General features: G+C 59.5%; 1 protein-coding gene across 4 annotated transcripts in view; it reads right to left on the bottom strand.

Moving 5' to 3' along the window:
* Positions 1-3,771: 3,771 nt before the first annotated feature.
* Dpp9 (dipeptidyl peptidase 9) overlaps positions 3,772-15,031 on the bottom strand; it is a 28,249-nt gene continuing 16,989 nt past the window's right edge. For 3 of the 4 annotated variants that reach the window (XM_063229173.1, XM_063229171.1, XM_063229172.1), the window contains 11 exons: positions 14,458-14,635; positions 14,196-14,358; positions 11,837-11,916; positions 10,344-10,496; positions 9,954-10,089; positions 9,003-9,148; positions 8,770-8,916; positions 7,928-8,080; positions 7,213-7,355; positions 5,581-5,692; positions 3,772-4,816 (listed from right to left, as the gene is read on the bottom strand). In XM_063229173.1, the coding sequence (XP_063085243.1) occupies positions 4,724-4,816; positions 5,581-5,692; positions 7,213-7,355; positions 7,928-8,080; positions 8,770-8,916; positions 9,003-9,148; positions 9,954-10,089; positions 10,344-10,496; positions 11,837-11,916; positions 14,196-14,358; positions 14,458-14,635 (1,504 nt within the window). In that variant the 3' untranslated portion in view covers positions 3,772-4,723. Of the gene's footprint in view, positions 4,817-5,580; positions 5,693-7,212; positions 7,356-7,666; positions 7,808-7,927; positions 8,081-8,769; positions 8,917-9,002; positions 9,149-9,953; positions 10,090-10,343; positions 10,497-11,836; positions 11,917-14,195; positions 14,359-14,457; positions 14,636-15,031 lie in introns of those variants that run through there. The other variant, XM_063229174.1, reaches the window with a different exon arrangement.

The raw sequence follows: 15,031 nt of genomic DNA, 5'->3' as shown, positions 1-15,031 counted from the left end.
GGCGCGGCGAGGGACACGTGGGGCGGGCGCTGCGGGCCACGTCGGCGTCCCGCGGTCACGTGACCCGCAATCTCCGCCCCTTTCACTGCCGAGGGGCCACATTGGGGCGGGGCTTAGGGCGGCTGTGATTAGCGGTACCACTCTTCCAATGAGTGCCCGTGGGAAGCAAGCTTTCGGTCTTCGTTGAATGAACGCTTTGTAAATATTGCCGCCCGGGTCCTCAGAGAGTACCCAAGCCAGTGGAAAAGACGCGAGAGGGTCTTAGTTTTCACTTGAAATTTATCTTTTAAAAATGTCTTTCTCGCCTTCTGGTACTAGGGATTGAAGCCGAGGCATCCACACTGAGCTACATCTCCAGCGTTATTTTTTATTTCGAGCTAGCGTCTACCTAACTCAAGTGGCCTGCGGTGGCTCAAACTTGCCATTCTCCTGCCTCAGCCTCCTACAGTACTGGGATACATGCATCGCCATGCCGGACACTATGTAATACTGTATTACATATTTAATTATATTTCTAAATTAAATTTCAAGAAGGCATTCCTTTATGTTTGTTTTTCGTGCCCTTTATTTTTTTTCCTGGTATGGGGAATCGAACCCACGACCTCAGGCTTGCCAAGAAGGCTCTATGCCGCAGAGCTCTATCCCTAACATTGACTATAAATTTTTGTTTGTTTTTGTATGATCTCATTAATGTAGCCCAGGTTGGCCTTGAACTTGCAGTGATCCTCCAGCCTCAGTCTGCTGGGTGGTGGATTACGGCATGCACCACCACACCTGGCTGCCTATCCATTTTATATGATGCCAGTGCTAACAGCATTTGCAGATAACTGTTGTTGGACATAACTTTCTTGACATTTCACTGAGTAGATTGCTAACTATAAACATAGTGGGGTTTTTTCTTTTCACCATGGAAATCATTTTTAGATCAAAATTAACTGCAACCTAAAATGCTGCTCATTAACAATTTTCTTATGGCTGAAAAGCAATTAAGAAGGAGAAAATAGAATAAGAAGCAGGACATAGCCAGGCATGGTGGTGCACACCTGTAGTCCCAGCACTTGGGAGGCTGAGGCAGGAGAATCGTTGTGAGTTCTAGGCCCATCTGAACTGCATAATGAGACCCTGTCTCAAAAGCAGAAGGAGGAAGAAGAGGAGGAGGAAAAAGAGAATATTTGCATAGCCTTTAAGTATTTTTCCCTAAGGTACTTATTAACCACAAATATGGCAATTTTATGGTGGACAGTGGGGTAGCGTAATGCCCGTAATAAAGAGAATGCTAGCTCGACCCGCTGATGAAAGGGCACAGTCCCAGAATCCTCTGGGACTCTGCCAGAAATGCACGACCACTGTCTGATCCTGAGCTCATCGCTGGGCAAAACCAAACTGAGGGACATTCTTTATTTTTAAATTTTTTTCTGAGGGACAGTGTATGGAACAGCTGGCAGTTCACTGGAACAGAGGCTGAGGAACCATTAGAGACTGAGGAGACAATCACAGGACGCAGCGTGAGACCCTGAACCACAAAGGGGTGCAGAGCCCGCCGGCCCAGCTCCAGGAGGTACTGGGGTTCCTGGATGGCATCGTGCAGAGCTGATCTCCTGGCTTCAGGACTCAGTTTGTACTTTGTCGAGTAAGGTGTCAGAGCTCCATGAAGCTGGGAGAAGGTGTTAGCCAGCCCCGTACAACTTCGGAGACACTTCTGGGGGCCTAAAATTATTTCAGAATAAAGAGAAGAGCATAATCTCTCCCTCACAGGCGCGTTAAGGAGGTTGAGGGAGGGGACTTAGGCAAAGATCCTACTGGGATTTGGCACCGTGAGGACTCTCATCAGCTGTCACAAAGTGGGGCCCAGGTTTTCAGCCTTGGAAGGGAGTCATTCATGCTTAGTTTTGTCTTGTTTCATTTTGTTTTGTTAACACAAAGGTCTCACTCTATAATTCAGGCTGATGTCAGATTTGCAGCAACCCTCCTGCCTCGGCCTTCTGCGTACCGAGATTACAGGCACCCACCTGCTTAAAGTTTCAGGAAACTGCAGGCGTGGAGGGGGAAGTGTTAATCTGATGTTTCCGTGTCCTCTGGACTAATGAAGACAGAGTCTGGAAGGAAGATATCACAGACAGCCCCAAGCTGCCCCTCCGTGCACTGTTTGAGGCTCTGAGACAGGAGGGAGGAGGGGGGTCGGCCCCAGAGAACTACGGAGGCTTGTGCAGGAGGAGGCAGCTCCCCCGGAGTTAATGTGAACTCAGGGCTTGATGATTTTGTCTGTTATTTTGAGATGGTCCCACTATGTAGTCCAGGCTGGCCTTGAACTCACTTTCACCAGCTAACAGAAGGATTTAATGCTGTAATGGCTGAGCTTCCGCCAGGAGAACACACACAGTCTGGCCATGCATCTGACAGTGCCTTGACTGCCTTCATATACAAAGAGCTCCTGCAAATCAGTGGGACCAGCAGGTGAAGGGGAGGGGGGAGAGGGTAGAACACTGCACTAGGAAACATTTCTGCACACATGCAGAGATCTCCTGTGCAAGGGAGCTGAGTGCCGACCAGATTTGCTACCTTCTACTTGTGCGACTGAGGAAGCAATGTTTAACACGTGCTACAGTGCAGGAATAATGCAACGACCACGCTCTGGGGTTCCCTCCGTCTTCGGGGAGTGAATTTTAATGATTCTCTTTGGAAGGCACTTTGGAAATACTCTGGAAATTTGCATGTGAATTTTCTGGTTTTCTTTTTTGGTGCTACCCAGGGCTTTAATACAAGCTCCATCCCCAGCCTTTTCTTGAGACAGAGTCTGGCTAGGTCACCAAGTGTCCCAGGCTGGGCTCTCACTTGGCACCCTCCTGCCTCAGCCTCCTAGTTTGGAGACGAGGGCGTGTCACAAGGCCTTGCATCTACCTTTGACAATTCTAGGAAATCACTATATGAACTCAGGTGGCACCCAAGGCTCCTAAGGAGCTGTTTTTTCCCAGAGCATTTATACCAGGGGTTGGTGCAGTCTGGTCTGTAGGTCACATCCGGCTGGCTGCCTAGTTCTGTAAATAAAGCTTTATTGGCACACGGCCACAGCCACTCATGTGCCTTTTGTCTAAGGCCACTTCTGTGCTGTAAGGGTGGTGTCCCTCGATAGAGGCTTGGGGAAGTAAGTCCCAGGATGGTTACACAGTGTGAGCAGATTCATGCGGTACCTAAGGGCATGGCTTAACAGCTCAGAGGCAGTCAGTGCCAACCTTAAGGCAGGGAAGAATACCTGCCTGTGGGCAGACACGGGCACTGAGGGTTCCAGATGTGCGACTTAGGTGGCCGCACTTGGGCTCACAGCTTCCCTCCAACTGTACTTTATTTTTTGGAGCAAGGTCTCACTCTGCAGTTCTGGCTGGTCTGGAACTCACTGTGCAGTGCAGGCCTTGAACTTGTGTGGATCCTCCTGCCTCAGCCTACCAGTGCCGGGATCACAGGCCTGAGCCACCACACCCAGCTGCAGACATGCTTTTTGTTCTGAAGTGTCTTTGGTAGTGGGGCTGGGAACAAAACCGCCAAGGCTTTCGCACTGAGCTGCATCCAAAGCGCTTTGAGACCTAGGCTTGAATTTGTGATCCTCCTGCCTCAGCCTTCGAGCAGCTGGGGTGACAGGTGCCGACTGTACTGAGATTCTGAGTGGGGTTCCAGAAGTCTCTGGAAAGGGGACTGAGCATGGTGGTCTGTGCTGTTAGGGTGGCCCCAGGCCCTCATCCCCCTGGGCAGCGCCAGGACTCAGGAGCCTCAGGCAGGTGACAGCTTCCCATCTGGGGTTGTTTAATGAGTCTATTTCTTACACGCATAATTATAAAAGAATAAGAATCGACAAAAATATTTTCTTTCCATAATATGTAGAGGTGGTTTCTTTTCTTCCTTTTTTTTTTTTTTTTTTGTCTTTTGTTTTCTTTTTACTTTTTGCCGGAACCCTCGGCGGGGAGAGGAAGGAAGCGAGACCAGGTCCCCACGGTGGGCACAGGTCCCGCTCCCAACCCAGGACCCCGGTGTCCCCCAGGCAGACGGGAGAGGCTGGGTGGCTGCAGAGGGCGGCCAGAGGCAGGGCTTCCTATGTCCACAGCCGTCGCCCAGCAGGCCCTGGCTGCTCTGTCCCCTGCGCTTGGGACACCCCGCTGCCTGGCCACGCACCCCGATTCTGGGTCTCCCTTGCTCTCTGACTGTTAAATAGTTATGTAAAACGCCCCCCAGAGAGGACAGGGACACAAGCAGGTGGCCGCGGGGAGACAGGCATTCGCATGCTGCTGTGCTGGGGACCGAGGCCATCAGGGTAGAGGCGGCCCAGGAACAGGGCCCCCCAGCTTCCAGCCTGGCTCCCCCAGTCTCTCCTGGCGCCTGGGCCGTGGCCATTCCAATGCCCTGTGGGGCTGTGGCCTCCCCCTCTTGGGGGGGGAGGGGCGGCCTGGGGCAATGCCACTGGGGATCGGCCCCTGGCACTGTCCTGGCAACCAAGAAGCAACAAGCAAACAAACCAGGAGCGGTGGAGCAAAAACAAACAAAAGAAAACTGAAAACAGGAAAGGGGCTGGAAGTTGTTGGGTCGGTAAAGGCCGCGATGCTGGGGTGTCGGGCTCCTCCTGGGCCGCAGTCTGTCCCCTGGCGCGTGACCCGGGGGCGGCCATGGGTCACTGGGTCCCTGGCCTGGCCCGGGCATTGTGCTGTGATGTGAGGCGTGGCTGCAGCCGTCGTGGCGCTCAGAGGTATTCCTGGAGGAAGTGCAGCAGCGTGACCTCGTAGTGCTCGCCCGACTCGGGGCAGCGGATGCTGTGCCTCTCGTTGGGGTAGATCTGCAAGGGAGAGGGGAACCGGGCTGGCTTCCGGAAGTGGGGTGCCCCAGGAAAGCAAGGCCACAGGCTCCTGGATCTTGGAGGAGCAGAAGGCTCAGGGGGTCTTTAGGGTTCAGGCACCTGGTGCCCTGGCCTGTGGCCACCCCCGGTCTCATCTGCCTCACAGATGCCAAGGGCCTGCCCCTCCACCATGGGTCTTCCATCCATCCCTGGATGGGTCACAAGTCTGAGGCCACTGTCCCCAGCCTAGACCTCGGAAAGGACTCACTACCTGCCAGCGAGCCTGTCCCCCCACCAGCTCCTCATCCAACAGGGACTCTGCTCTCCTCCTCCCTCCCTGGCCAGCGTGTCAGGACCTGCGGAGGCCTGGCTCCGAAAAGGCTGTCCCTGATGCCCTGTGACCCGGTTCTTTATCTGTTCCAGACAACAGATCTCTACCTAGACAGACGCCGCGCCCCTCGGAGGCCCCACCCCCTTCTGATAAAACTCTGAGCTCAGCAGCTCAGCCCCATCCCCAGCTGAAGCCTTCCTGGGCCACTAACTTCATCACTAAAGCCCCGCACTCAGGCTAAGCTCCGCCTCCCACTACAGCCCACCCACCTCGCCCGAGGCCCCGCCTAGCCAACCTGTCAATCACCCGGCCCGGCCCCGCCCCGTCCCTCCTTCCCGCTCTAAGCCCGGTGCCGGGCTCTCCCGCGTCTCCTCCTGCACCCTAGGGAGCCTGGTCTTTCCCTGGCGGGCCCGAGGCACCAGAGGCCACGCACCTGGAGCTGGTAAGGTTTTCCCGCCCGAATCAGCTGCGAGACGAGGAAGTTCGTGTGGAAAAAGTGCACATTTTCATCCAGGAAGCCGTGGAGAATCAGCAACCGGTTGGGCCTGTAGGATGGGGCGGGGCGGGTAGGTTAGGCGCCGCGGGGCTCAGTATGTCTCCTGCCCTGGTGACCCAGCAGGCAGGCAGGCAGGCAGGGCTCCATGCAGGGAGGGAGAGGTGCGCACACCTCGGGAACCCTTGGGTGACATTCTAAACCCACCCTGGCTTGTGCATCCCACTGTGGCTGCTGAGTGTAGGAATGGCCAGAATCCCTAAAGACGGAAATCCTTTTCTTTTTTGAGTCAGGGTCTCGCCTCTGGCCATGTAGTTCAGGATGACCTTGAACTCCCCATGTAGCCCAGGCTGGCCTGGAACTCGAGGGGATCCTCCTGCCTCGGCCTCTAGAGTGCTGAAATTACTGGCACCCCTGGTTTCTATTTTATTTTTGGTACTGGGAATCGAAATCAGGACAGCCAAGCTGGGGCTGTGCTATTGAGCTATATTCCCAGCCTTAATTTTTAATTTTTTTTTTTTTTTTTTTTTTTTTTTTTTGTACAAGATCGAATTTATGACTTGGTGCTTGCCAGGCAATCGCTTGTTCTGCTGAGCTAAATCCCAGGCCGGCCCTAATTTTTATTTATTTTTGTATTGGGGATCGAACTCATGACCTTGCATTTAAGGGTCAGCACTTGAGCCGCTGTGCTAAATCACCGACCCCGGCCCTAATTTTTTAAGAAACTTAAATTTTAAAATTTTGAGACAGGGCCCCGTCAAAGGGCCCAGGCTGGATTGTAATGTGCAGTCCCCCTACCTCAGTCTCCCAGAGTAGTAAGATGATAATCACATGCCTCCAGGCATGGTTTTTTTTCCTTTTATAAAAGAATGTCTTTCCCAATTTACTTAAGCTAAGGTAACTGTATTGAGGCGAAGGGATTCAGCGGTGTCTGGCGCCCCTGTGCTGCCTGCGCCCCGGCACCTCTCGGTCAATGAACTGCTGATCCACGGATTCATGAGTGAATGGGGTTGTGCACTCGTGCGCCCCCTGCTGGTGGCCGAGGCCGGGCTGCACGTGACCTTTGTGTTTGGTCCTGGGCAGGAGCACCAGCAGACCTGCAGGTGGCTGCGTGAGACCTTGGGACACCAGCCAGCTAGGGACACACCAGAGAAGGCACAGAAGCCAAGGCCTGAAGGGGACATCAGGGTGCCTGTACCCTCTCGCTGTCTCCCTGGTAGATGACCATGGTGTAGAGCATAGTGGCCATCAGACAGCAGTGTCCTGGGTCAAGGAGCCCACGCTACACTTAGGGCACAAAGCCGAGGAGAATGGCGCACGCCTGCCCTCCCTGCAGCCTTGGAGACTGAGACAGGAGGATGGCAATCCAAGCAGTCAGGGAAATCTAGCAATTTAGAGGCCTTGTTTCAAATAAAAAAGGCGGGGAATGCAGCTCTAAGGCCCTGGATTCCGTCCCCAGTGGGACAAATGACAACAAAATAAAGGCTTGTGGCAAGCACTTTAGGGAAAGGCTATGGGGGAAGCCGGAACTATCTTCCATCGTGGCGAGGCTCAGGGTGGGCAGGGCCTTACTCGTTGGGCAGCTTCTCCACGTGCAAGGCCACGGAGCCCGCCTCGTAGCCCTGCTGGTTGTTTTCAGGCACGTCCATGTAGCGCTCCGTGTACCCCGTGTCGTAGGCCATCCACACGGTGACTGGCGCGCCCGCGATCGCCACCTGGGGGGCACAACAGGCGAGGGGTGGGGGAAGAAACGGAGAGAGAGAGGGGCGTCGGTCAGGAGCAGAGCTGCCCACTGTCCGGGCCTCCCCGGAGGCGTGGTACTGGTCATGCATGCGTGTGGCAGGGAAGAGACCCTGGCCGGGTGTCCCCAGGGCTGTCCCTGGGGCGGTGTGCTGCTCCGGGGAGGAGGGCACCGCGGGAGGACGGAGGGCCCGGCCCCGCTTCCTCCTCCTCGTGGCCGCCGCCCCAGTGCCCCGACTGCGCCACCGGCCTGGGCCCCCTCCCCGAACTCCACACCATGCCCCACCTCTGCCCTTCCGAGGCCAGGGTCCCGGGCTCAGCCTCCCACAGAGAGCTGCCGGCGGGCTGGGGCTTTTGTGCGGCCGGACGCCATCCTGGGGTCTGCGGTGGCGGGCAATGAGGAGGGGGGCTCGGCCCCGTGGGGCTGCTGCGGAGAAACAGCCACGTGGCGGCGAGGGCCCTGGCGGGTGCCTCCGGGACGGGGCTTCGGTGGCGTGGGCGGGGCCGGCGGAAGGGGCGGGGCCGTGGCGCGGGGGGCGGGGCCTACCTTGAACACCTGCGGCTTGTGGATGAGACCCATGAGCGACAGGAAGCCGCCGTAGGACCAGCCGTGGATGGCCACCCGGCTCAGGTCGATGAAGCCGTACTTCTGGGCCACAAACTGCAGGCCTTCCACCTGGTCCTCAATCTCCACCTGGCCCTGGGGGAGGCCGCCAGGCTCAGTGGCCCGTCCAGGGCAGCCCCGCAGCCACGCGCAGCCCCACGCAGGCTGCTGCTCCTGTGTCCCGTCCCCCCCCCCCCCCCGTCAGTCACTGCAGTCACTGTCGTCAGGACCCGCTGTCACCTCTGCCAAGCACTGGGGGACAGTTTCCCTCCAGGAGCCAATCCTGGGACTGTGTTCTGGGGCTCCCCCATGACAGGCTAGGAGCCGCCTAAAAGGAGGCCTGTCTGTCGCTGTCTGTCCCTCTCATCCTTTCCTCCACGTGGGTCCCAGCCTCCAGGGGGCGCCCAGGGGGCAGCGAGGCACCGACCCAGACATCCCCGCCCACGCCTGTCCTGCGGGCACCGAGAGCCTGCAGCCTTTCCTCCAGAACTGGGCCACACAGCGGGGACGTTCTGGGAGAGTGGTACGAATGGGGGGACACAGGGCTGTCACTGTCACCACCACCCTTACAGCCATAGCTACGGCCAGAGTCCCCTTTGCCCCTGTGGGCCCAGCCTGCTCCACCGTCCCCCGGGGCCGTGTTCCTCTGGGCCCAGCTCAGAGCTGAGCAGCAAAGCAGGTGCCTCCCTATGTCACCCCAGCCAGGACGGTCTGCACGTGAGCTGGAGGCCGCCCCCTGACACCCAGGGCTCCCCTTCCCACACGAGCCTCAGGCAGGAAGTTACCATTTGGTTTTTCAGGGCCCCTTCGAATCGGAGCCCCCGCTGACAGGACCCCCGGCCGTCAATCACCACCACGGCGTAGCCCAGGGACGCCAGCGTGTTGAGCCGCAAGTACTTGGTGCCCTTGAAGGAGTTGTTCACCAGCTGCACCTGGGGGTGGGGTGGGGCGAGGGGCGTGAGTGCCCACCGGGGACGCCGCCAGGCCAGGGGGCTGGGGAGGGGCCAGGTGCACCCACCTGGGGGCCCCCATACACGAAGAGCACGGTGGGGTGCTTCTTGCCCGGCTGCAGGGTGTGGGGCTTGTAGATCATGCCGTAGAGCTGCACGTCTGAGCGCGTGTGGAAGTGGAAGATCTCGGGGGGCACATAGTCTGGGGGGCAGCCTGCGGGGGTGGGGGTGTCTGTGACTTCCGGGCAGAGGTGCGGGCTGGCGTCACCCAAGCTTCGAAGCGGGCATGGAAAGCTGCCCTCTGCTCTGGCCTTCCAGAGGGTTTGCGGGAGTCTGCAGGTGACTGAAGGGGAGCCCTGGGGGGCGCGGCCAGGGTGAGCCAGTGGGACCATTTGGACAGTTCCTGGGGCTGAGAAGCCTGTCCCCGCCCAGCTGACCCCCCATTCAGTGCCCCAAGAACGTGTGGCCAGGGCCCTGCCCTCGCTGCCTGGGTGTGCCCAGACTAGCACACAGCAGGGCAGAGAGCTCTGTAGAGGCTGCGGCCCGGCTTCGCCCTTTCTCCTCCCTTCTCTCCTGTGGCGCTGAGTACCGAACCTAGCAGCGGGCTCTGGAAACTGCCCTTCTAGTTTTTATTTTTAGACAAGGTCTTATTATATCGCTGAGTTGCCACGGCTGGCTTGAATTCTCCTGCCTCAGCCTCCCAGGCTGCTGGGATAACAGGGATACCACCATGTCTGCTGCTGGTCTGATTTTTTATAAAGCGATGCTGGTTGTCCAATTGTGACACTGGGGCTGAGGTTTACCCCAAACTACACTGGGCTGGCCTCTGGCCTCACGCACCCTGCGATCCTCCCGCCCCAGTCTCCTGAGTGCCCCACCACCATGACCAACTGCAGCCCAGCGGGGCTGCGGTGAGGAGGAGGAAGGGCGGGGCAGAAGCCAGGCGGCCCCTCCGAGCAGACGCCCACCGCCTCCCTCTGGCTGCTGGTAGCCAGGGTCCTGGGGCGCCCGCCACTCACTGGCCGCCTCCATCATGCTGGCCCAGAAGCGGGGCTGCTTGTGCAGGGGGTCGTCGTCAGGGCCGCTGAGCTTGTACACGTGCACACAGGGCGGCGTGCTCACGCTGCTGTAGTGGCTGACAAACATGTCGAAGTTCTGCGGGCGGCAGGGCAGGGCGCTTGCACCAAGGGACGCGGGTGCAGGCTGCACCCCGGGTGTCCCTCCTGCCACACAACACCCCCCTGCCTCCGTATGGACCAGGTGGACCAGACCTGACAGGCCTGGGGTGCTGGGTCGTCTCGAGGCCCAGCAGGCGGCTCTGCCCCCCCCCCCCAACTGCAGCCTGGCTGTGGCCAGGACAGCGTGGCTCGCCCTTGGGGACTCGACGGGGTCACAGGGGCGGTGCCCACCTGGCTCATGGAGCAGCTGTGGGAGAAGCCGGGCGTGGTGAGTCGCACGATCTCCCCAGCCGTCTCATAGCTGACCACGTAGAGGTGGTGCTCCAGCGGCGTGTCCCTCGTCCCTTGGAAGTACACCAGCTTGGTTTCCTCATTGACCCAGATCTGTGGGAGACGGGGCTCCTGTGACCAGCACCATGGCCCAGCAGGGACTTCTGGTCGCTCCGCTGCTGGCCCCACGCCTGTGGTCAGGGAATCTGCATGTCCCTGTGTGGCTCAGTCGCCTCTGAGAGTGGCCCCTGCTGGACCTAGCATCCTCTGGCGGGCTGGACGGTCCCTCAGGGCGGTGCAGACAGACCCTGTGACTCTCCAGTCCCTGGCCTACTCAGCCCGTCCCTCAGAGACTGAGCGCGGCAATTGGGGGGCAGTTAGAGTGTCTCCGAAGGGGCATCTGCTTTGACCAATCCCCCCAAAAGGACCTCAGAGCCCCTCAAGGTTGAGGACTCCTTCCTGCCCTGACCATGGACAGAAGGGTACAGCTCTGTGCCCTGACCTGTGCCAGGCCTGCAGGAGTGGCTGGAGCCGGCGTGAGGTGGCAGGCACCAGGGTGGGCTGCTGGGGTAGCCTTCCATCTGGGGTGCACCTAGCACACTGCAGGCAGGACCCCTCCCCAAGCATGCAGGGACCTCACAGGGCACACTCGGGTACGCACTGATAACTGCAGCACTAGGGGAGGCTGAGGCAGGAGGAGCCCAAGTCCAAGTCCCACCTGGGCCACGCCTCAGGGAGTAGAGGCTGGAGGTGGAGGTCAGCTCGAAGGCCCTGGGTTCAAACCGAATACAGGGGGGTGGGGGGGACCAGACGGATAGAAGCACAGGGACGCAGCCCCATAAATGAGGCTGCTGGGAGCTGCCCCTGAGGGAGCTCCCCCCAGGAAGCTGACAGCCTCTTAAATGCGAGGGCAGAGGTGCACAAAATCTGCAGGAGCTTGCGGGGCGGCCCTGTGTGCTCCCTGTGAGGGAGGGATCCGGAAGTCTGGCCTGAGGAACACCGCTGGACTTTTAGCTGGGCACAGTGTCACGTCTGTGAGCTCAGCCCTGGGGACACTGAGGCAGGAGAACCCCCTTGGGTTCCAGGCCAGCTTGGGCTGCATAGAGTTCAGGGCCAGGCTGAATCACATAGAGACCCTGCCAGGCGGCTTGACAGACTCCCCTCCGCAGCTGCGCCTTTTGTGGGGTGCCCTGCAAGGCTGGTGGGGGCGCTGCCTGCCATCCTCACTGCCTGGCTCTCCAGGTACCCGACAACCTGCTCCCGCGAGAGCAGGTTCTAGGGGACAAAGGGAGGCTACCTGCACCCCAGGCGGCAATGGGGGGTGGATAGGTTTCAGCCACCCCAGAGGAGACAGGGTCTGATGATGGGGACTCTAAACCCAAGACTTCCTGGGGTCACCCCGTCGGGACGGGGAGGGGCTGCAGGGGGAGGTGCATGTGCAGGGAAGCGGGTACCTTGGAGCCGTGGCGGGCCAGCACCTCCCATTCGCCGCTGGTCAGCGCCACCTCCTCCTTGATGGGGCATTTAAATTCATCTGCGAGGAGAAAGGAAGAGGTGACGGGAAGCAAAGGCATGGAGGCCACCATGTTCCACCCAAAGGGTGGCCGGGCCGGGTTTCCGCTTCTGGACGCCAGGCCCAGCGTCTCCAAAGGGAAAACCAGGCTCAGGCCCTGCATGGGCATCTCCTGAGCTGTGCAGGCCACACAGACGTGACAGGGAGTTGCCCCCTTTCCTCTGCCCAGCTGCGACCTTGCGGGTACAGTGTGGGGTTCTGCGGGGAGAACTGAGGCCAGGCTGAGTTGTCAGGACCCGGCTGATGGACTGGGGCGTAGGTGTCACTTAGAGCTGGCACTGGGAGGACAGTGACATGGCCCAGTTGTGACAACTTGGTTCCTTTTGTGTCCTCTGGGGCCCCAAGGGAGCTGCTGTCAGTGTCTCAGGAGAGGTCACCTCCTGCCTCAGCCTGGGACAATCGGCAGTGACCTGGGGTGCGGAGGTGTGGCCAGTCACAGCAAGACTGGCAGAGGTATGGTGCCTATACCGTGTCTGCCCCATGGCTGCTGGGAGTCACACCTGGCCCCCTCTGGGGCTGGGCCAGCCTCGCTTCTCCTGATGCCCCTGTGAGGGCCTGAGCCGAGTACCTGCCCAGGTACCCCAAGGACCCAGCCTGGGGCCCCACAGCAGCCCACGACTCTTCTGCGCCCTGTCCCTCACCTGACCGGGAAGGCCACCCTGACACCCCCCTCTCCTGTCCTCTGTCCTCACTTGTGGCCAGGCTGCCCAATCTTGCTGTGAGGTTCTCCAGTCTCGCCTGCTCAGCTGCCCGGGCACCACTGCAGAACTGGGCATGGCTCTTGGACCAGCCGGTCTGAGGGTGGCTGCCAGTGGGCATCTAAGGACAGCTCCTGGTGCTTCCATTGGTGGATGAGCTGTCCAGGCAAACCAAAGGCCACTGTGCCACCGAGTCCAGGAAAGCTGTGCCTGGAGGTGGCTGGCACTACCAACCGGGGGCTGAGGTGACCACAGCCTGTGTGGACAGCTGTGTCCTGGCACTTGTCTCACTTGGCCCCTTATTAGCCTGCCCCCGATGCCCCTCTTCCACATCCCTGGACATCACCATGTCCCCTGGGGTGTTGGCCGTCTCAGGTCACTGATGGGTGTTACCTCTAAACTGTGGGAATCTGGCCCCTGGGAGCCGGGGGTGAGGTCTGGGGACATGGGTAGCTCCTGACGTCCATGGTGCCAGGGAGGCCCCGTCCTAACTATATCCTGTGCTGAGGTGGGATGGCCTCTGGGTGTGAGGGTGCCCGAACCCTGCGGGGACCTGCTCTGCCCCAGAGGCCTCCACCATGGAGCACCCCAACTCTACACATCCAGGCCCAGCCCTGGGTTCTCTCCCTGCTTCAGCCTGCACCCCAGAACCTCCCAGGTGCCCATGCCTTCTCCCCCTCAGACCTGGCACCAACAGCACAGGCCCCACTGTTACAGCATGGGGACAGCCCCAGCCACTGCCGTGAGATGGTCACCTCTCCTCGCCCCTTCGCCTGAGAACCCCATAGAAACGAGGCATTTTGAACCAGGACAGACAGACCAGCCTGCTGCCCTCAGGGCCAAAGCCCGAGTCTTCCTGCCACCCACTTATCCTCACCGCTCACCCTGCTCCCTTTGCTCCAGCCGCATAGGCCAGGCTGCTCCTGCACCTCACTGGCTCCATTGTACCCCAGGGCCTTTGCACAGCAGTGCCATGGGCCTCCTGTCACCTCTCCAGGTCATACCTACACTCTCTATCCAGATCTTCTTGAGCCTTGTTCTTAAAGAAGCCATGAGCTAGGGGCTGGGGATTTAGCTCAGCGGCATAAGTGCCTGCCTTGCAAGCAGGCAGTTGTGAGTTCAATCTCTGGTACGGATAAAAAGGAAAAAGACAAAAAAAAAAAAAAAAAAAAAAAGAAGCCATGAGCTCTGACCACTCCCTCCGCATTCCTTGCTCCAGGACAGTACTGGTAACCAGAGCACTGCCTGTCTCCTCCCCTGGAAACCTCCAGAAGAGCAGGGAGAGGGGCCTCTTTATGCCCCCTCCTTGGCGTCTAGAGCAGGTCAGGGCTGAGAGTCACTTCGCAGCCCTGCATGACACTGCTTTCCATCCCGTTAGTCAACGCTGCCGTGGGGCACCTGTGCTCACCATGCAGCCCTGGGCCAGTCCAGCATCGGGTGGGGGAGCAGGGACAGGTCTGGGGCGCACAGCCTGGTTGTGTGGGGGGCCACTGGCGACTGCTGCTCGCCTCTGGAGCCCGCGGGCCCTTGGTGGGTGCTCACCTTCCCCGGGGCTCAGCGGCTCTGTCCAGTCATAGCCGCTGGGCCTCAGGAGGGCAGTGACTCTGTACAGGTGGCAGAAGCCGGTCTTGCACTCGTTGGCCCGGAGGAAGGAGAACTCCTCGGACCCCTCGGGCTGGGGGAAGGGGTAGAAGATGTCGTGGACCTGGCGGAGGAGGCGGAGGTCAGGAGGGGGACGCCGGCCTGTGTGTCACCCGTCCTGCCTCAGGGGGCCCCAGGACAAGAGCTGCCTGTCCACGCTTACGTTGATCCAGACGTTGGTGACCTCCTCGTACACCACGTACGGCTGGGCGCTCTTGGGGACAGCCCTGGCGAGCGCCAGCCGCTGCTCCTCGCTCTCGGGGGCCGGGATGAACAGGGCTGGGGGCAGGAGCACGAGCTGGAGCCGCTGCTGGGGCCGGTCCAGGAACATGGCCCAGGCGCTGGGGACACGGGGGAGACCGGCACCTCAGCGAGGCCTCTGGAGACCACGTCCTGGGTGACCAGGGCCGGGCAGTGCCCTGCAGACCTGCACCTTCCTTCTCAAGGACGCCTTGGGCCGTGGGTACTGGGGTGAGACCCATGGCCTTGGCGCTGAGCCCCTTTCTATTTTGTTTTGAGCTACGCTGCCCAGAATGAGCTTGAACTTGCGATCCTCCTGCCTCAGCCTCCCAGGACGCCAAGATGACAGGTATATGCTGGCCCACTTGGCCGAGTGCAAACATCTCAGCTTCTGTTAATCTTGAGAGCCAGGTCAGCACCCTAATAGAGAAGTGCTCCTCCACAGAGCACAAGAGGCATTCAGAGAGCCCCAAACCCCACAGTGGGCCCGGGGTGCG

This window comes from Cavia porcellus, unplaced genomic scaffold, assembly GCF_034190915.1.
Source record: "Cavia porcellus strain 051 isolate PalLab524CR breed Dunkin Hartley unplaced genomic scaffold, mCavPor4.1 scaffold_17, whole genome shotgun sequence".
In the NCBI taxonomy this organism is placed as follows: Eukaryota; Metazoa; Chordata; class Mammalia; order Rodentia; family Caviidae; genus Cavia; species Cavia porcellus.
The sequence above is the reverse complement of the archived record's forward strand: the minus strand, read 5'-3'. Positions and strand labels throughout refer to the sequence as shown.